The 21,936-nt window shown below is 33.4% G+C and overlaps 1 protein-coding gene across 1 annotated transcript in view; it reads left to right on the top strand.

The window, feature by feature from the left end:
• The window catches only part of LOC149490730 (integrin beta-6-like), a 47,029-nt gene extending 25,806 nt beyond the window's left edge, over window positions 1-21,223 (top strand). The window contains exons 6-7 of the mRNA XM_089708371.1: window positions 4,547-4,758; window positions 19,500-21,223. Coding sequence (XP_089564497.1) covers window positions 4,547-4,755 — 209 coding nt within the window. The 3' untranslated portion in view covers window positions 4,756-4,758; window positions 19,500-21,223. The remainder of the gene's footprint in view (window positions 1-4,546; window positions 4,759-19,499) is intronic.
• Window positions 21,224-21,936: the final 713 nt, after the last annotated feature.

Below are 21,936 nucleotides of genomic sequence, written 5' to 3'. Positions count from 1 at the left end.
TTTTATACCGGTCACGGTGCTTACAGTTCATACTCGCGTGCCCGAGCTCTATAGTAATAGATACATACTCTAAGCAATAAACACTTTAAATATGAAAAGTTAAATTATTTTGGAGAGCACACAAAAATCCGTCAAGCAAGGCACACACCTACCCTCAAAAAAAACCTACCTTTAAACAGTAGAGCTAGCTGAGCGCAACTCCCGGGAGACTAAAAAAGTCTCCCTGGAGTTGCGTCGCTAGGTGAGCGCACTTTCAAGTAGCCCATGGAGTTGATGGGAGAGACAAAATAGTTGCGGAGACAGAAGCTGCTCTTGCGCGCTAGCTCTATATTATTATGTTTAAAGGTAGCTTTTTTTTTGATTTAATATTTTTTTAGATCAATAGTTTTCACTATTTCCTGTCAAAACATGTTTAGCTGTCGAAAACTAACTATAAATTCCTTTGACTCGTGGCGTATTCGTACGAATCGTGCCCACGGGATCGGACGTTGTTTAAACGACGTTCGACCCAACTACCTTCACTTTGCTAATATAGTCGTTTACTTGCTGCGATTTCTTATCAACTACCTACATCAATTAGGAAGCTGTGTAGAATCGCAGTACATTCTTATTACATTCAAACTAATATTTAACTCGGCCTCTCGTGTAATTTTTTACAATATTATAAAAATATATTGAGCGCAGGTGATGGCCATTCAATATTAAATATCAAGAATATTTTTGACGCTCAAAATAAGCTAGTTGCGAGTACACCAAAACCGAAACTTCTCACAACAGAAACGAAAACAATGTGACTGGCGAACATAAATATGCTAATACAAACGCTGCATTCTTTACTATCCCTGTTTATTTTGTCATCTGTAATTTATGATTCTTTGTAATGTTTGGCTTATCCATTCAGGAACCAAATATCGTTCATTATAAACATTTCTGTATGAATAAATATTACAATTTATGGTCTCATAACATCACCAAGCGTGATATTGTGTAATCCGTTTACACAGTTGCAACTTGAACGCAAAACAAATACTCGACCACCAGCTGTCTTGTCTCATATTTTTTGTCCCTGTCGGTTGTATTCAATATTCCAACCCTGGATATATCGTTCTCTGTTCCACAAATGGTAACATCATTAGTGATATTATGATAAAGTAAGTATGTAATATGTATTTGTTTGTCCGTGCCACCATAACTGCATAGCCGTTAATCTAATTCTGTTTAAACGACAGCGAGTTCATAATTATTTTTTCGGGATTCGTTAGCTTATAAGCTTATGTATTTAATAATAAAAAAGGATTTTGAATGTAGTATTTTGCACGTATTTTATTTCACTATGGTCTCGACATCTGTATTGACTTAGAATTGCGGTTGGTTTAAAAAATAGTATTTCTGAAATCCAGTAGGTAGAGTTTATATTTTTAAATTGAAATTGATCACAGATTGCACTATTTTCACGCAAATTACTACACCCGCAAGATTTCTTGCATATTATTATCCAGCAAATGACGATACAATAAACGTTTATATCGGACTAAACTCTGTGTTGCGCTGACATATCCTAGGGGATCACGGGTACAGTTTAGAATTCATTCAAGATTGTTGATTATCGTTTGATGTCGATTAGGCGAGTTCACACTGATCGAGTAGGTAGCATCGTGAAGCATTTTGTGAAACAGCTTGGCCAATGTGTTATGTGCATGTGGCTCGGTAGAGGAAAGTGCGTGGGCCATTTTCCTCGGCCGAAATGCTCGTGCGGCTCTTGGCTCTATGTGAACCCACACACAGCTTGACACAGCTAATTAAGGTGATGAATTAATTTTTCTAACATTTACGGCCCTTTTCAAACCTTCGTAATTTTTATATTATTAAAGTTGTCGTGATGAAAATTCTTGACAAGAAAGTTCAATAGTAACACAATACGTCTACCGTTTTAGAAACGTGATTCCATGATATTTTCTCGATAGAAAAAAAATACAAAGTTATCATTGTTATTTTTTTTTAATCTCTGGCATCTTCAAAATAACAATCGTAAAGTTACGACTTTTTGGATATTAACTATAAAATATACAACCTATACGTCTACCGTGTTAGAATTTTGAAATATGCGATGGTTTTGAAATAAACAAGAAATACTTGAAATTAGCGCGCGACCAGCCAATATAGCGAGAGCCGCCCTGTACCTTCCTACCCCGATCGCTGCACGAGTCATTCCCGCTACGGCCGTCACACGGGGAACTTGTGTCGCTCGCGCAATCGTAAAAAAGGGTGACAACACGATAAGACAAAATGAGACAAATGGGGACAATAAAGAAAATAAGAAGAAGAAACATAAAGGTTGGAGGAAAAAGAATGCTTACAATTGGAACAAATTAATGAAGTAAGTTGGTTTTATTTTAAATTTGATGATAATTGTATTATAGACGATGTTTGATATGTACCCCTGTTTTAAGTACATAACGAATGTGTAAGATTTTTTCATTTATAGCATAAATAATCTGTTCAGAAATCCGGAATCCAGAAGGAAAATAAACCCACTGATTGTTCACAATGTGAATCCACTCCTTCGTAAGTACCTTTATTCAGTCAAAAATGTATGTTATCAAAGCTCTACTGGTTTTATCGCATGATTCCATTTTTAGCAGAAAGCAACAAAGTGCAAAGAAATTAAAAATCATGGTGAACTTAGTGGAAGTATGGTGGACATAATATGGAACAGGAGCTCATTGGAGTAGTATTATATTTTAAAAAAATACGAAATAATTTCAAGAATTACATTTCTTAGAAGGTGGTAGATAAGTATGTTGTATAAAGAATTTGATGTTGATATTTATTTCATTTATACTTACTACACCTGTGCGGGAAATTGCTTAGTAATAAAACAGGTTTATATTCATATTTACATAGTAATGTGAGTTTTCATTTCGAAAAATTTTGTGTAAGTATATTAAATTGAGTTCCTGGGTGATCTGGAAACACAATTGGGCCCGGAAGATGGCGCTGCAGTCACTCCTCCTAATGACATGAACCGATTTGGATGAATATTTGTGTGCACATTTCATTTTTGTGGGATGATTGGTTGATTCGCTTTCACATTAGCTAATATTATGTATTTTTGTTGTTAGAAAGTAAACTTAATTTAATGTTTATAATACATTATTATTGGTATAAATAAGCCAGTGTTCGTCTCACATTGCTGTACCTGCCTACCTACCCTACCAGGGCCTAACTTTGTTCTGGCTATTTTATTTTGATTATTTGTAATGAATAATTACAATTATAATAGAGTGCAAAAAATAAATACATGCGTCAATATATTTTGTGTTTTTTTTAAACAATTTTTTTATTTAAAAAAATATCATTCCGACCGCGGCTTTGCCCGCGTGGAATTAGATTATATCGTGAATCCTGTCTTATCCCACAGAAGTGGATAAAAAGTATCCTATGTGTAAATCCAGGCAATTAGCTATATTTTATCAAAATTGGTAATGTACTCTTGACGTGATTAAGTAACAACTAACAAAAAAATATACAAATTAACATCCAAAGTTTCGCATCAGTTTTACTGTAAGTATTAGTGATATCTTCCACTCTTGACTTTGACTGAGAAGAATTAGGGTTTATAACTTCTTTCAGAAATATTACTTTTCATTTCTGGGCATGACGTAATATCTACGTCAGCATCAAATTCTATCTAAATCCATTCAGTAGTCCGCGTTATTGAGTACCATTTCATTTTTTCAGAGTAACAATATTTTTTGTTATTTTAAAGATTATTTATAACCTGTATTATTTTGTAATAAAGTAAACATTACGAAATAATAATAATTATTAATAATGTCTAAGTAGTTGTTAAAAAGAATATTATTTGTTTATAAGCAAGAAAATAAAACCAATAAATCAACAATTAAATATATGTATAAGAATATTATAACTGTATGACGACTCCATACATGTTTGTCCCGAGTCGGCCAGCGGCAGCGCGGCGAGTTTGCAAGAATGACTTCGCGCACACCCGCGTTCGCGATAGCGAGCTATTAGACTCCGCCCGCCAAGCAGTACATTTTTTTTTGTGTATCGTCTTAAACACAAGGCAACACCACGAACGAGTCACAACCACATAATACTTCGCAAGGCTCCTCGATTTGTGTAGATCCACTAATTTGTCGCCGCTAAATGATAGATAGTTAAACACCAAGACACTTACTTTCCTCGGTCGAGCCACATGCACATATACGACAAGACAGCTCGATCTACGTGAACCCACCTTTTTTCATACATCATTGACTACTGACACAGCTTAAACACCAACTTATCATCCACAGTAACCCACCCCATCGTACCTTCGCAAGGCTACTCGATTGTGAATTGACGTGAACCCGCCTTTTTTCATACATCATTGACTATTCACACAACTAGTAAAGCACTAAGTGCTTGTAGTAACCCTTCCCATCGTGCCTTCGCAAGGCTACCCGATCTACGTGAACCCACCTTTTTTCATACATCTTTGACTACTGACACATCTTAAACACCAAGATATTACCCACAGTGACCCTCCCCATCGTGCTGTGCGCGATAGTCGCAGTACTAGCACTCGCAGCGACGGGCGGCTACCTCGTGTACCGGTCCCGGCCGCCCGCGCTGCCGCTCGCCGACCCGCTGTACCAGAACATCGGCGCGGAGGACTGCACGGGGGAGAACCCGCTGTATAAACCGCCTACGTCATCGTTCAAGAATCCTACGTATGGGAAGTGGTAGTTGGTAAGTTTCCTAAATATACTTTCTTATACATATATAGCTGCGCTTCGCGAATTCACGAGTGTGGCTCCGCTCCTGTTGGTCATAGCGTAATGATATATAGCCTTATAGGCTATAGCCTTCCTCAATAAATGGGCTATCTAACACCGAAATAATTTTCAAATCGGACCAGTAGTTCCTGAAATTAGCGCGTTCAAACAAACAAACTCTTCAGCTTTATAATATACTAGCGACCCGCCCCGGCTTCGCACGGGTGCAATGCTGATACTAAATACACTACAGAAAAACTGTGAACGTATATAAAAACATAGCGGCCCGCTCCGGCTTCGCACGGGTATAAAATAGAAAGCCGGGCGGCCGGCCGGTGCCGCCGCAAACGCTACGTCCGCAATTTTTAAATCTGTAATATCTTCGAAAATATTCACTTAAATCATACGGTGTAAATGGCCATATAGATATATATTAAATGAACAATGTATTCAAGGTATTTAATTGGTTAAGGATTAATGCTGTATTGGTTAAAATCGCATCGAAAATTAGCCATTATTTGTCATAAAAAGTAAATGACAAAAAAAAGTTATTTTGGGTTATCCTTATGAGATAGACATATACCATCGCGGACTTTTCTGTAGATCTTTTCAATGTGTATAATACTTAGTACATTATTTTGATAAAACTCGTAGGGTTCCTGCGTTTGCAATGTAAGCGGAAAAAATGTAATTTTTTACGACATCACATTAGAAACCTCAAAAATAACAGTACTTCTCAACTATTTAATGGATGTTATTATACATATAAACCTTCCTCTTGAATCACTCTATCTATAAAAAAAACCGCATCAAAATCCGTTGCGTAGTTTCAAAGATTTAAGCGTACAAAGGGACATAGGGACAGGGAAAGCGACTTTGTTTTATACTATGTAGTGAAGTATAGATTTTAGACTATAAAGTACATATTTACCATTGGTCTCGAAGGACCGATCACTACTACAATCAAGTGGTAGTATATTGCTCTATTTATTTATTTTTCAAAACCTCGGCTTCATCCTCAATGACCACATCAATCTTAAGATTTGAATATTAATTTGGTTTATTAGATAAACGTACGTAACTCACAAATCTTATCTAGGACGAGTTGTTCAAATGGACTTATTAATTTGACCTTGTGTACCGTAATTGTGTATGGGCAAAATGACTCACAAAAATATTTGTTTATCCATACTACATTTTTAAATGAACGCATTTTATTACAAGTTCCGCTATGGCTTCTCGGAAATTGTTTTTTTTTTCCTAGAAATTTTCTCTATTTTAAATTATTTTTAATATTTTGACGGAAAAATACAAAAATATGATTAGTTGAATATTTTTTTATATTCGATGGACGTTTAGAATTGAGGTAGAGAAAATTATAATTACATTAAAATTAAGTTAAATTAACAAAATCTGTTTAAAATTTTTGTTATTTTCTTATTCAAGTTCGTATAAATTATAAGCAGGTAGCTTACAGTTTCATAGGGTAAAAAATATTTTTCTTCATATGCAAAAAGTTTTACCTACAGAACTATAAGTTCCTGTATATATAACTATTGCATTATCACCTGCGTAAAACATAAATATCTCCTCTAAAAATAAATGCATTATTAAGTACACTGCAACCACAAAACAAGGTCGTTTAAGTGAGTTGAATATCTCAGATTCAACCTACTTTGGCTCCGTTTTATCTCGTACTAAAGGTCAAGTAAATATAATAAACAAAATACTCGAATTGTTCGCACTATCGCACTATCCATTATAGATAGCAATGTTGCAACATTTGGAATATATTTTTTACCCTTTTATACATTAGAACGGAAACTTTTCGAGTTTAGGTTAATTTCTAGCCAATTTGTGACAACGACACTAGTTGCAGTTCGCAGTTTCGCACCACAAAAATCATACTATAAAATCGCTACATTGTTACGTGAAAGAAAGACAAATTAGAATACTTTTGCATTTTTAATTTTAATAAGGACACAGAACAGATATACATATTATATATTATAATGCTATACTGCAAGGATAAAGTGTTTATTTCACACAAACAGTTAAACAAGTATAATGTATTTATGTGTAAAACATCGGAGGGGCCGGGATTGTGTTACTACTTGCAATAAATAGTAGCAATCAAGTCGCGAATTGGGGTACGTGACTTGCTGCAGACGTGCATTGTGGCTCTACCACATCGCGCGAATTTTATTATATGAATAGGTTTTTTTTTATAAATTTTTCATATTATATTGTGCGCATGTTAAATTCAAGTTTCCAAATATCAAGGACATGTAGCGCAAAGAGGTAACCTATTAAAAACTCGAATTTCTATTACCCGAATCTTAAAATCCCGAAAACGGTTGTTAGAACTTTTAAAAGACAGATGTTATGAATGACAACTTTTTAAAATTCCTTTTTTAATTTCCCAGATGAATCAATTTCCAGATGCACCAAAACCAGATTTTTAAAAAGTATTTTTTTGTTTCCCGTATTCTCATAATACAGATATAGTTATACCAGATTCTCAGAATACTTTTTTTTGTTTCCCATCGTAACATTTTCCAAATAAACTATTACCAACTTATCATAATCTTTTTATTTGGTTCCCATATAATCGTATAACAGATAAACTATTGCCAGATTTTCATAATCTCTTTATTTGGTTCCCATACAATCGTGATTATCCCTTTACTATTGCCTGAAAATAAACATTACCAGTAAGTAAATTGTTTTACTTGCCCATTACAGAAAGGTTTAAGTGTCAAATTCGACTCAGTAGGTTAGGTTAGGTTTGAACTGTGACCCCCCATGCACGAGCCGAGCGAGCGAAGCGAGCGTGCCGCGGCAGCGGCCGGCGAGTGCCAGAACCGACTCGCTATTGTTTTACTTGCCCATTACAGAAAGGTTTAAGTGTCAAATTCGACTCAGTAGGTTAGGTTAGGTTTGAACTGTGACCCCCCATGCACGAGCCGAGCGAGCGAAGCGAGCGTGCCGCGGCAGCGGCCGGCGAGTGCCAGAACCGACTCGCTATTGTTTTACTTGCCCAACAGAAAGGATTAAGTGTTAAAATCTATTCAGTAGGTTAGGTTAGGTTCGTGCTGCGACCCCCTGGAAGGATTTCGTTTTTCTGGATATCGTTTATTTGAATTTCAAAAATCTGGACATTGTCTGGATATCAATCAACTGTATTTCAAAAATTTGTGTTTTAAAAATCTGGCTTTCGTGCATATGGATTACGGTCATCTGGATTTTGTGCATTTAGATTTCGTATGTCTGGAACTCATTCGTCTGGATTGTAAAACGTCGTACAAATGAAGAAATGGGCAAATGAAATTCGGAGTTGCGATTATATGGCAAACAAAACTTCGAAATATTAAAATTCGGGGTTATGAAAAAATGTCCAAACGTTTTCTGGATTATGATATTCGGAATATTAAAATTCGAGATTAAGATAGGTAACCAGCGAAAGATTTTTTTTTTCACTATAAGTAATGATCTCATTAATTTTTAAACGGAGTGAAATTTATATGTACGAAATAAGACGTATTATGGATCTTTTGACTAGATTTAAACTCATGTTCCTAAAATGTATACATAGCAGTCTATTAACACGATTTGTCATTTTTAACAAGATGTGTCACAGAAAGTTAACCTTTTCATTCTTTCTTGAGCATCAACTTTATACTTAGCGCAAACTTGTGTATTTTATTTAATTTTCCTCTATTCATCAGTCATGTGTTGACGTAATATATCTTCAATATGGATAAAAAAAACTTCACAATATCCGCATTATATACGGCAAACTCATTCAATTATCTTTATGATCTTAAGGAAACATTTACTACATCACTACATAGTATAAAACAAAGTCGCTTTCCCTGTCCCTATGTCCCTATGTCCCTATGTCCCTTTGTACGCTTAAATCTTTGAAACTACGCAACGGATTTTGATGCGGTTTTTTTTAATAGATAGAGTGATTCAAGAGGAAGGTTTATATGTATAATAACATCCATTAAATAGTGGAGAAGTACTGTTATTTTTGAGGTTTTTAATGGGATGTCGTAAAAAATTACATTTTTTCCGCTTATATTGCAAACGCAGGCTGAACCCTACGAGTTTTATCAAAATAATGTACTAAGTATTATACACATTGAAAAGGTCTACAGAAAAGTCCGCGATGGTATATGTCTATCTCTTATGGATAAACCCACAATAACATTTTTTTGTCATTTACTTTTTACGACAAATAATAGCTAATTTTCGAAGCGATTTTCACCAATACTGCATTAATCCTTAACCAATTAAATACCTTGAATACATTGTTCATTTAATATAGATCTATATGGCCCTTTACACCGTATGATTTAAGTGAATATTTTTGAAGATATTACAGATTTAAAAATTGCGGGACTTAGCATTTGCGGCGGTAGGTACCGGCCGGCCGGGCCGCTATGTATATGTCGTGGTCATATCGTAGATTTGCTCATTTCATGATATGATCGATCATTTCGTGAAATGGTCGCATTTCATGAAATGCTCGAATGTCTATTGGCCACATCATGATGTGGTTTGGGTTGGTGGTTTGATCAATGATAAGAAATCGTTTCTCGATATGGCCCACTAAACGCGCGGTTTCTTCATGAAATGATCAAAATTATTTGATCATATCGTAAAATAGTTACATTAATTATTGGTAGAGGCGCTGCAAGCGCTGTGTTTATGTGATAAGATGGCGGCCGCCGCGCTGGCGAAAATTTAATTATTCGCAGTTTAAAACTTCATAGTTCATTTTATTACAATATGAAGAAAGTCATAGCAAATAATTTACGACGAAGAGGTTCGAGTACTATGGAAAATGCGGATATCTTATATTGAGGAAAAAATGCGTCTAAAATCGTTTACATAAATATATTTATATATCCTATGTTATTATAATTGTTCCTTTTTTAAAAAGCGATTCGCTTCTGGCACTCGCCGGCCGCTACCGCGGCACGCTCGCTTTGCTCGCTCGGCTCGTGCGTTCTTTATTAAAGTCTAACCTAACCTAACCTAAATGTTTTCTATTGCAAAAACCATTCGCTTCTGGAATTCGCCGGCCACTGCCGTGGCACTAACTTATATGACAATAAACAAGTTCTAAAAATATTCAGAATTTTTTAATGTTTTATGGACTTTATATATTTTATACGATCTGGCCAAATGTGGATGACCATATCGTGAAACGTTGACGATTTAACGATCTGACCAAACCATGTTGGCCATTTCATGAAATGCGACCATTTCGTGAAATGGCCACTCATATCATGAAATGATCAAATCTACGATATGACCACGACATATACAACGTTCACAGTTTTTCTGTAGTGTATAATAGTATCAGCATTGCACCCGTGCGAAGCCGGGGCGGGTCGCTAGTATCCTTATAAAGAGAGCATAAAAAATTAATACGATAACTACGTCAATGAATTTATTAAATTGTAGAGACGTCCTTTTTCTTTGTATTTTCCATTATATTTAAGTATTTAAAGTACGTATATACTTAACTTGTATCAAAAGCTTGATTAAAAGTAGACACAAGAACTACAATACTGTATTAAAGTCCTTTCCACCTAAGATGATTTCTGTGACACATCGATTTTTGACACGTGTAGAGATGTCGGTTACTGAAATCGTATCAATTGTTTCCGATAATCGATAATATTCTATATGGAAATGAAATCGATTTGAATAAAGTACCAAAATTAGTTTTTTCGGCATTTCGCCAACAATTAACTAAGGAAACTTAGCAAACAAAAGCAACAAAAAGTCAAAAATAACAATTAGTAAAAATAACAGAATACCACGTAAAGTATCAATATAAAAATGCAACTTGTATACAAGGCTGACGTACTCGTACAGACGATTGACTCGATTGACAAACGATCACAAGATGGGCGCCGATTATATGATTTTCCAACTCTATGATTTTTCAACGATCCATTTCATGTACACGAATTGCGTAGGTATTATATTTTTGTGTTATTTTATTTTATTTTTCATTATATTAAACTAAACAATACTGTTTTTGATTTATAAGCTTAAGATGTTTCATTTTTATATTTTTGGTAATAATGCCGCCATAAAATAAAAATATTATGCACTAAAATTATTTTGACTTTTTTAACATAAAATACGTAATTCGGAACACGATGAAGTGTCACAGGAATCATCCTAAATGAAAAGGACTATAGCATAAGAACTTAAAATATAACGAGATTCACATATCCACTTTCAAAAAGTTTTCTGCATTTAGTCCGTCCAACTCCGAACTATAAATAAAATTTACGCGCGAAGTTGCAAAGATTAAAAAAAAACTGTCCGCGCATGTGTGAGCTCCAAGTATGCACCTTACTCGTGAATTATTTCGCTTGAAGCTTGTCAACGACCCCTTTTATTCGAGATAACTGTACAGATTTTTTGACAGTCACTTGAGACGATGTGTACATTTCTTGTTGAGAATCCTTGAGTGACCTGAAATTATTTTACTTTTAAAGTTTTGAGAATCTTCAGTTGAAATTTTTTCATCTTTGATTAATTGTAGAGGAAGAAATCTTTAGTTCTGCAATAAGAAAATACTCATGAACCATCTTGTTTATAAGGATTTTATATTATTCGGCCTTCTTTTATATTTATTTATTTTATTAGGCTTGATTTAATCCAAACATGTTTGCCTTTTTTGTTGTCGAAGGTAGTTTCAATGAGCTGTCGCAATATAATTTTTATATGTTCATATAAATTGTAAAGCGTTCATAAAAATTATAAAATATACAATAGACTTTTTATTGCCATAATATGTAGCATATAGATGCAATAAATTATATCAACTATATTATATAAAAAAATATATCTAACATTTGCTACTAAATTCAGATTACGTGATAAGTCCTTTAACCATAAGCACTAGGTATATCTATGTAAGTACATATATTAATATTGTTTATTTTATAATATTTATATGTATATATTATGTACACAATATGTAGATGTATTTATAAATTTTTATTTTTATTGATAGGAACAGTTATAGATGTAATTTTTTATTATAATTTATATAAATGTAGGGCCTCGGAAATATGCGGGCAGACTGAAAATCAGCGCTGTTCGGGTGTTAGCCCGCACAGCATGGCTGAGTCTGTTCCGATTGCCTAATATGTGTTTACTTTTTAAGTTAAGATAGTCTTAGTTTTTGTTGGCAATAAAGCTTTTTTTCTTTCTTTCTTTCTCTGAAAAAATGTGTACGTCTTACTAAATAACCACATAAAATATGTACAGGCTTAGTGATCACATTTATTTAAATTACTTTGTTGTCGGTAAAATCTTGTAGTATAGCAACCGCAACAAATATATTCTAATAAGTATTTTGTATTATTCTAACCTTAACAATATGCATGTAATATTATGTGCACAACAAAATAATAAGTGTGACACATTATGATTGCTTATAGGTAACTATTAAATTTATAATCATATGTTACAATAAATAACTTTATGCAGAACAAATCACATTCTTTGTTTAAATTACACTCGATTATTTATTAAAAAGGCGCTCTGGCGCGGCGCCATGGTTTATCCTTGATTGAGTTATGTATAATTACAAGATTAACAAGTGCACTGAATGCAAAAAAAATCATAAATATTGAATATGCATTATGAAGTGGAATTGTCGAGGAAATATTATCAGCATGTGTTTTTATATTACACCTACCAAGAAGCAAAATATTGCAGTCATTCTTGTAAAGTTTCTTCATACTGCGACTTTTCCGGATAACATTTATCACGACTCAACAGTTCTTTTAAGATGTGCATTATATTTATGTTCGGAAATACGTGTAAAATATTCTGAAGATATAAATTTTATTATCTTTTTTTAAACATAATATAGCGCTGCGTTCCAACTCTGTAACGCAGTAACGCTGCGTTGATATTCTTAAAAAAAATCCTGACCTTACTTCATACACCATAATATTTTACAAAATTAATGATATCGTACCTGCCTACTATATTAGTATTTTCCACTTTTAATAATACATCAACAACAGTATTTTAGATAACCAAAACGGTATCATCTTTACAATCGAACCGCAATGTTCATTGAAGTGTACTCACTATGAAGTGTTAAGTTAAAGTGTCGTCTTAACGGTACAGTATTGTTGTGCGATATTTATCAGTCTGGAGACAGTCACCTCCCAAGCACGCGGCCTTCCGGAGTTCAACGTACGCATTCTACACTTGACCTTACTAATATGATTGTAAAATCAAACAAAGATAATTAGAATTTGATGTTAGAAAAACAAAATCCTCGATCGACATATTTCGATCCGTTATTTCAATAATATTCAATATGTGACAATCAAAACTCGTTGTCGGTCAAAACTCAAAACCACTTTTGACAAAATCAGTTAAAAACGTTTTTGATCGATGTCCAGTCAAATAAGTTTGGCCTTAGGCAAAGAGTTTTGACTATAACAGTTATACTTACATTGAATATACATTGATATCAGGAATATCTAAATTGTAAATGAGTGAAAAGCTGACAGGTTCATGTTAATCTAAAAACATTAACAACAACTTAAATTCCTCTAATGTTGACGTTAACATATTCTCCTTCTAAATGCATCGATTCTATATGACAGCCACAAATTGCACTCATTATAACCATGCGTAAGATAAATATACTTCTCTATTTAGCATTTATAGAGAAATATGTTTGTAAATGCGACTATAAACCAATTTATTCCTATTACCTAACTTCTTTAACAATTTACGAGTTGTAAACGTATTTTATGACTCCTATAAATTATATGTGTAAGATTTTAATAAGTAATCTTAATGGTCATTAAATTTTGAATTTCTTAGCGACGGGACAAATGATTTATAACTACGTTTATTAACTAGTTTAATTTAAGTTTTTGTGTCCTTTGTCTCCTATTAGTATATTGTCTAGTAAACAATAATCAACACTTCATTCATATTTTTTATTGGATAGCTCGTAGGCGTTCTTGTTCTAACAATGCATTCTATTTATCTTCTTCTTATATATAAAATTCTCGTGTCACAATGTTAGTCTGCATACTCCTCCGAAACGGGTGGACCGATTCTCATGAAATTTTCTGTGCATATCGGGTAAGTCTGAGAATCGGCCAACATCTATTTTTCATATGTACCACGGGCGAAGCCGGGGCGGACCGCTAGTCATATAATAAATTTAAAGTGGCTGTCAATTGTTTTATAATAATAGTATCGATTTATAAACTAATTAATATAAAGGGGAATTGTGAAAGTCCGCTCACTCGACCTTTCCGGCTAATGTTGATAAAAGTCAAGGATACGATTGTTGACGCCGAGTAGCGATCACAAAAACTTCAGCCATGAACCAAAAATTATAAACAAATGTATATTTTATAATGCTATAATCATAAATATTATATTAAACCTATTTTTATAAACATAACGTAGCATGAGTACAATTACACGTATTACTCACAACGTGTTCTCTACATAATTATTAAAATTGTAGGCTCAATTGCTGTAATTTCAAAAATATGTTACACTTATAATAAAGATAAAATAAACACAAATTACCAAGTGTGGAAAGATCAAAAGCCAACTTGCGTAATTTGCATTTGATTTTATTGAACAAAACAAAGCCTATAATTTTACTTATAACGCCAATCTTGTATAAATTAACTTGTTATGAAACACTTATTCACTATTACCACCTCGGCACTGTAATCAGAGATCATTAAAATTAAATGTTACGTCTAGGCGTCCATATTAATCGTTTAGATACAAACATTGCCCATACATAGCACTCAATACTTCAAAATAGACGTTTCCTACAAATCTCTATCATGCCTAGTAAGGGTTTTGACGTATGAAGTGAGAGACTACCGCATGATTACATTAATTTATACGTTTTAGGATTAACTATTGCAATCAATTACATTGTAATGTACGAGTATTAATAAAAAAGATAGTAATAAAATACGTATATTTCAAGTAAGGTTTGCTTTCATACAAATAGTGTTTGCGTATAAAATATGTACGCAATATAACTTGTAACTTCATCATACATTTGTCTTTAAAATAAACAAATGCGTCAATCAGAAACCACAGGAACAGATGAAGTCATAGTGTCATGTTGAACTCTCAATGACATCAACCACAAGTCACAACCCATATTTAATTCAATCTGCTTTCAAAGGAAGCGTTCGTAGATAGTAAATCCCTAGAATTATTACGTTGAAAACAACTTGAATACATCTTTATTTTAAGGAAACAGTCAGTAACAGAATATATATCATTTGTTATTAATTTAACTACCTATATTTGTTCATAAGGTAGAGAGGTAGAGATGGACAAAATAATATTTAGAGAATAGAGATGGTACCTAATGGACTATTGGTTAAGTATAGATACGTGTAAATACTAAAAAAAAAATATTCCTTATCCAAGCATCCATATCTTTTTATTACTTTGATCAAAATTTCTTGTAAAATTATAAAGTACGTGACTTGGATTCACAATTATTTTGCTCGACGTGCATATTACTACGGAAAACATCAGTTAGTTTCTTGGAAAGATCGCAGTTCGAACATGTGCTAATATTATTCAATTTAGAATGATCATTAAGTTCAAAATAGCAAGACTTCGTATTTTGTACGTATACAATTGCGGTTAATTCGATTACCCATAATTCGCTCTAAATTTGATATACATAGTATGCAATGGTATGTCGGGTCTTTTTGTTAATTAATAAGTAAGTTTAAAACTTCTTTGAAATATGAAGGAAGATATAATCAAACGAATCCACAATACAATTCATGATTCACACATATTTGTATAAAAATGTTTGGTAGCGTCTATTGACAATGTGACTAATTATTTCGGCAAACAATATCTCAACTCTCGAGTAACTACCTAACTATAAATTTGCTTATTATCTAAACTTTTATGAATAATATCCTAACGTGGAATAAAATAAGTTTCAAAAGATGTTCTTAAATTATGAAAAATAACAGCGTCTTTCTGGATTGCACTTTATAGTTTTAAGTCGTCGTCATACTTCATTTTAAAGTTGAATTGTAAAGTAGCATGTGTTTGCTTCCAATAAAAAACGCATACCTATCTCAAAAAAAATGCATCGATTAATCATCGCAAAAACCAAAACGTTTAAATTATAATAACTTTTGTTGCGACACAACAAGATGCATGAAACATGGATAATGTCAGTTAATCGTTAGATAACCAATAGGCGAGATAGCTAGTAAACTATTTAGTAATCTCTGGCTAGTACAAGTACCTGCTAGACGCCCACGCTGTGGACAATTTGTGATCGTTTCCCGTTTACCCGACACCGTGTGGGAGGAATCCAGTTCTCAAACATACAATTACTACCGCGATACATATTTCAAGCTACGTAATAACCGATAGCGATACTTCGATACTCCTATCTTTCGCTGTCAGTTTCTATGCAAGCTATAATATTGTCCAGAGTGATAGTGGTTGTAAATAAACATAAAAATATGCGCAAAATGTATGATTCAGAATTGCATATTTGTATATTATATAGATATGTATTTGCATAATATCATTTTATCGTATTGGCAAGATAATGCAACATTTAAAACTCTCAATAGTTATGGACTTTATATAAAGATGATTTAAAATAATAACACAACGTTCCTTTTAAAAGCACTTAACTCTTTTTTGCCAGCTTCGTGAAAGTAGAATGCGCTACACATGACCCCATTTTTTATTGAGCCACTCGAAATGTTCTGAAAAAAGTGCCATAGTTTTTTGCTTGAGTGTAAATCAATGTTAAGTTAAGTATTGGTACATAGTTCAACACTTAAGAAGTAAGAGTTTATTATAAAAGTAAAAAAGTAATTTAGATTTTTGAAGTGAAACATCTTTATCGGGGTTGGAAAAAAATTTAGTGTAACATTTTTTCATTACGCGCCATCTTTTTCTTATCCCTACCACGCGTGATTCGACGTATTTCTTTAAAGTTGCATATAGTATTTTTTTTTGTTAAATAAGGTCATAAAGAAGTTTCACTTCTTACGTGTGTACACTAATACACGCACACATTTTTTTATTTTTACACACCTACGATTAAACTAGTTCGGAAATAAATACTATAAAAGCCGTAAGCTTGTAAGTATCAATTAATTTTATAAGCTGACTAATGTTCTTTATCAAACAAAGGCTTAACGCGATGTTTAAACGCATGTTTATACACTCAATACCTGTTTTGCATCTCTACACTCAAGAATGAACTTAATTTGTTTCAACCAAAGCATACTTTCCTTGTTTGGTCCTAAACGATATTTCGTACGCGCAAAAACAAACATTTACATATTTATCACGAACTGACTCATCCTTCAATATCGTCTTTATGGCAATTCATCAAACGTGCCTTCATTTTAATCGAATAAGACAGCTGCAAATTATGAATTGTAGTTAGTAAATATAATATTTATGACGATTATTATTCCACATCGTAATATATACATGATATTATTATATCCACTGAATACAGGATTCAAATCCCTTCGATATTTTAATATATGTACTTGTTCCGGGTTCAACAACTTACTGAATATTATACTTAGTCTTACTTTACGTGGAGGAAATTAAAGTCAATTTATAATCATTTTCAATCTTGTTTTTCTCGTTATTTTACTATCTAAAAAATATAAACAACTACCTAGCAAGTTATTTACTCTAGGTATGTACATATTTTTCTTTGTCATTATTTATGTTGAGTCACTGTGATTCGCAGTTAATCAAATTCGATTAAAAAGTAAATTAGATATTCTTCTTTCTTGCGGATGAATATTGCTTCAAATACATAAGATGCTTTTGATAATATATTATGTATTTTACAGCATATAAAATAACCACCCAAGTTTTGCACCGCCCATGTTGGGCACATAAAGTATATTATTAATTCCTTATCTTTATATTAAACAAGGTTGCACTTTATCTCCCAAAAGATAGTGTCACTCAATCACAAAATAATTACGTAGTTTCGGCCTTAAACTTTCTCTGGATATCATATTTTAACAAATTTACAACGTGTTAAATATTTACGAGGTGCAATGATACTGAATTGCAATTTATTTAAGGCATTAATTAATTTTTTACATATTAAGTTAACCAATTAATTAAATTCATATTCACACTGAGTGCAGTTAACAAAATATGTGTAAAATTAATGCAATATTATAAAGAAATCGTTCAACCCTTGTCCAATAATATCTTATTATCATTATAATTTAAGTATCATCTTATTATAATTGTATCTAATATCTATCGACTATCGGTGCCTTGAAATGACGTTACAAGTATGTACGTAGACAGTGCGTTCGATAGTCACCAACATTTTATACCGTCAATAAAAGATAAGCATTTCCAGGCACCGCTCCGACAGCCCTAGTTAAATATGAACGTGGTCATTTATGCAGTCTGACTGATACGAACTCAGATAAAGGGTCAAGACCCGCAGGATGTCTTTATACAATAAGCGTGTTTGTTACGGATTCCTTCCCAAAGTGATCAGGATGTGCGAGGTGTCGTCTATAAACATTGATTTTTATTGCCATAATGCAGTGTCGTAAAACTATATTCAATATCCTTTTTATAGAGCCAATTGACGTTTACAACCAGCTTTTACTTGTGGCCTCGGGGAATAGAATCGCTTGCTGTACTGTACGAGATATAGAATAATATCATGTATTTCGATACGTGCAAAGTCTGATTTAACAGTTGTAAATTATGTCTTTCTCATAAAGTTGTATAGTAGATCTTGGAATTTTTTATGTAAATCAGTAGATTTTTTACAATTTTTTGTAGAGATTGTTTAATTATAGGATAGCAGATAGAAGTTTCCTTAACTTTATAAAGATTTAAAAAAAAATTTTCCTTAACTTTAAAATAAGCTTACAGCTTTTTAAGCTTTTTCTTAAATTAAAAGGCCCTGATCTCACAAATATAGCTGTTTAATACAGAACTTAATTATTTACCAACTACTTCGAACTATTTAGTGATGTAATAGTAGGTATACGATGCACTTGCTTCTAAAAACAAGACATTGCGTAATTGACGGTGACAAAATTAATGTCCCGGCACTCGGCAATTCAAGCAATGTTCAATCGAATTAAATCTCTGTCGCGCTCTCCGTGAGACATAAATTAAATTCTTGATGCCTACATTATCGAAAATAGCGATTCGCTTTGCGTGCTCTTTCGAGCACATAAAGATCGAGAGTACTTATACTTACGTACTTTAATATTGCATGTTGTATTTTAAATATTATGTATATATGTATTTTGCAGACTCATAATTATACTGCGGATATCTTACATATTATCTCTATGGCGGATATACAATTATTTACTTTTTGTGAATATGAGTCATTTCATAAACTCACCAGTCACCACATCCGAAAAAATATTCGAGGATGTTATTGAATTTCCTATCAAATCATAGTTTAATTTTGTTATTTCCCTAACATAGAAGCGGTCAAGCGATTGGATATAAAAGTTGGAAGGCCTCTAACAAACGTCAATGGTCATTGTGACCGCGAAATATTCTGACTCACTTTTACGTCATGAGATCCTATATGAGTCACGCTAATATAGTGGCATACTTAACGTTTTCTTTTCTCCATAGGTGTTACCTGATTCACGCCTTTCGGCACAGCGAAGCATTGGGCTGAGTTCAATGTAACCCATTCCAACACTGCCTGTGATCAACGCCGTATGATGGGAAAATTGCGAGCGTCCGGTGTCAACGCCGCAAATACTACGTATGTATTATATAAGCGCGTTTATGCCTCTGTGATATTTAAGACGATTAAGTAATTCGTATGACTCATTCATTATCATGTTTGATTTGTAATCTCGTATAGTAAATATGGTTGACGCATCGTATTGTTCAAACTTACTTACACTCGCCTAGAAAAATTATTGTATTTAATGTGTACCATGTATCGTTTATGAAACCATTAAGTAGTGAGCTCATTAGTTACTCATGGTCTAATAACTGGACGCGTGTCACCAAATGATAAAAATACTCTCCCGATATTATGACAGTGTGATCTCAAACTGTTGTCCAGTTATTTGGTTATGAGTAAGTTTCGTAGATTTAAAAAGTAATTAGGAATATCATTGTAAAGTTGATCTGGTGCTTAATTTAGTTTCATTATAAGTAAGAAAACTTCTGCTATGAAACTTTCGATGTTTTCGATTCATCACGAACTTAATATTTTTCTGCAACTTTGTTACAATAAATAGTTTATATCGATATAGTAATGTATCATGTTAAGTTTTAATTTTTATTGAATTTCTAATCTTGGTACATTATAAAAGTGTGATTGGATCGTACATTCGTTCCACACCTCGGATAAAGATCTTTTTGCATACTATGAATCAATAAGAGAAAGTCGAAAGTGGGGTGTTCCGTGCTATAGAGAATTTTACAAAGGCTTTTATTGGGAGCGACGCGTGTGGGATGGCTCATGGCGCGAACCACGCAACGGAACTCGTATTCAAATGACTAATGATCTTACCGCGAACTCTGACACACGAAATATAGAAAATTAGCATCCAATTTAAGACGCTAATTTACGAACAATAATACCATAATCATAAGCCGGTAAAGAAAACTTTGTGGGTTCAAATAATGTTGAAATACTTACGTTCAGAAATTACGTTTGAGAATCACCAGAGAACAAGAATGACAATTAATTAAGTTTATTTAATGTCGAGTAGAAATAATATGAACCTACTTGTATTGGGCCAAAGTTCTAACATCGATTTATTATTATAAACCATTGGCAATAAGAATAACATAGTTGAATGATTAAAAAATCTGTTTCGCTTATAAAACATGCATTTGTCTTTTAATTTTATACTAGGATTTTTTGTAATGGAAAACTAAACTTGTTCTATGATTGTGTGAGCTATTGTTGTGTATATTTTTATTTTAGTTAGAACAATCGATTATAATATTTTGTAACATTCTGTAGATATAAAATTAGGCTATGATGACTGCATTGTACTTGATAACGTATTATTGTAAATACTGTTAACCTTAATTTAAGTTGCTAACATAATGATAATTAAAATATTTTGTTGTATACTCTACCGTCTAGTGTCAAATTAATATACTTTTAGTATTTGGTTAAATTAACATCACATATTATAATTACGTCATACGTTTCTTAACGAGATCTGTCCTAAAGACTGTCCATTTACATGTTTGCACACTATTTGTATCGAATCTCCTACATAATTAGAATTTAAGATTTTTTATAGAGGTGATTGTAATCGAGTAGATTTTTATACATTTTGTAATTCTGGAAACGTATGATAAACTAGTCAATAAAAAATTAAAGAAATATATATTTTGTTTTATTTTAATTAAGTACCTACCCTTCCTTATAACCTACTGCTAAAACTTTTTTTTTTTTTTTTTTTTTTTTTATTGGTAATAGGGAAGCGCTTGACCACAATCTCGCCTGATGTTAAGCTGAGATGTGGTCTAAGATGGAACGCGCTTCCCTAGAAGGTACCTGTTCACTCTACGCTTGAAGACCCCCATGTTGTACTCGTCGGGGAACACAGACTCAGGAAGCATGTTCCAGTCCCTCGCGGTTCGGATAAAGAATGTGGAACCAAACCGCTTAGTCCGGGTACATGGAACGTCCACCATATGGCGATGCCTAGAGTCTGTGCGCCTCGACGATCGATAGAAGAACGGGGATGGCGGAACGATATCGTGCAGTTCCGCAGCGCACTCTCCAAAGTGTATCCGATAGAAGACCGATAAGCTAGCCACTCTGCGGCGGTGACCGAGGCTCTGGAGCTTTTTGCCTACTAGGTCATCGTCGTTTATGAGCCTCTTGGCACGCCTCTCTATCGCCTCAAGCGCCTCCAGCTGGTACTTAGCGGAACCGTCCCAGAGGTGAGAGCAGTATTCCATGCACGATCGGACTTGTGCTTGATAAAGGTTGAGCAACTGTCCCGGGCTGAAATACTGTCTCACCTTCGCCAGAATTCCAAGCTTTTTTGAGGCTACTTGGGCTTTTGATTCAATGAAGGAACCA

This window comes from Colias philodice, chromosome 2, assembly GCF_061535455.1.
Source record: "Colias philodice isolate Cphi_HAF_F1 chromosome 2, ilColPhil1 Martin Lab GWU primary, whole genome shotgun sequence".
Lineage (NCBI taxonomy): Eukaryota > Metazoa > Arthropoda > Insecta > Lepidoptera > Pieridae > Colias > Colias philodice.
Note: the sequence above shows the minus strand (reverse complement) of the source record. Positions and strands in the feature narration are given on the sequence as shown.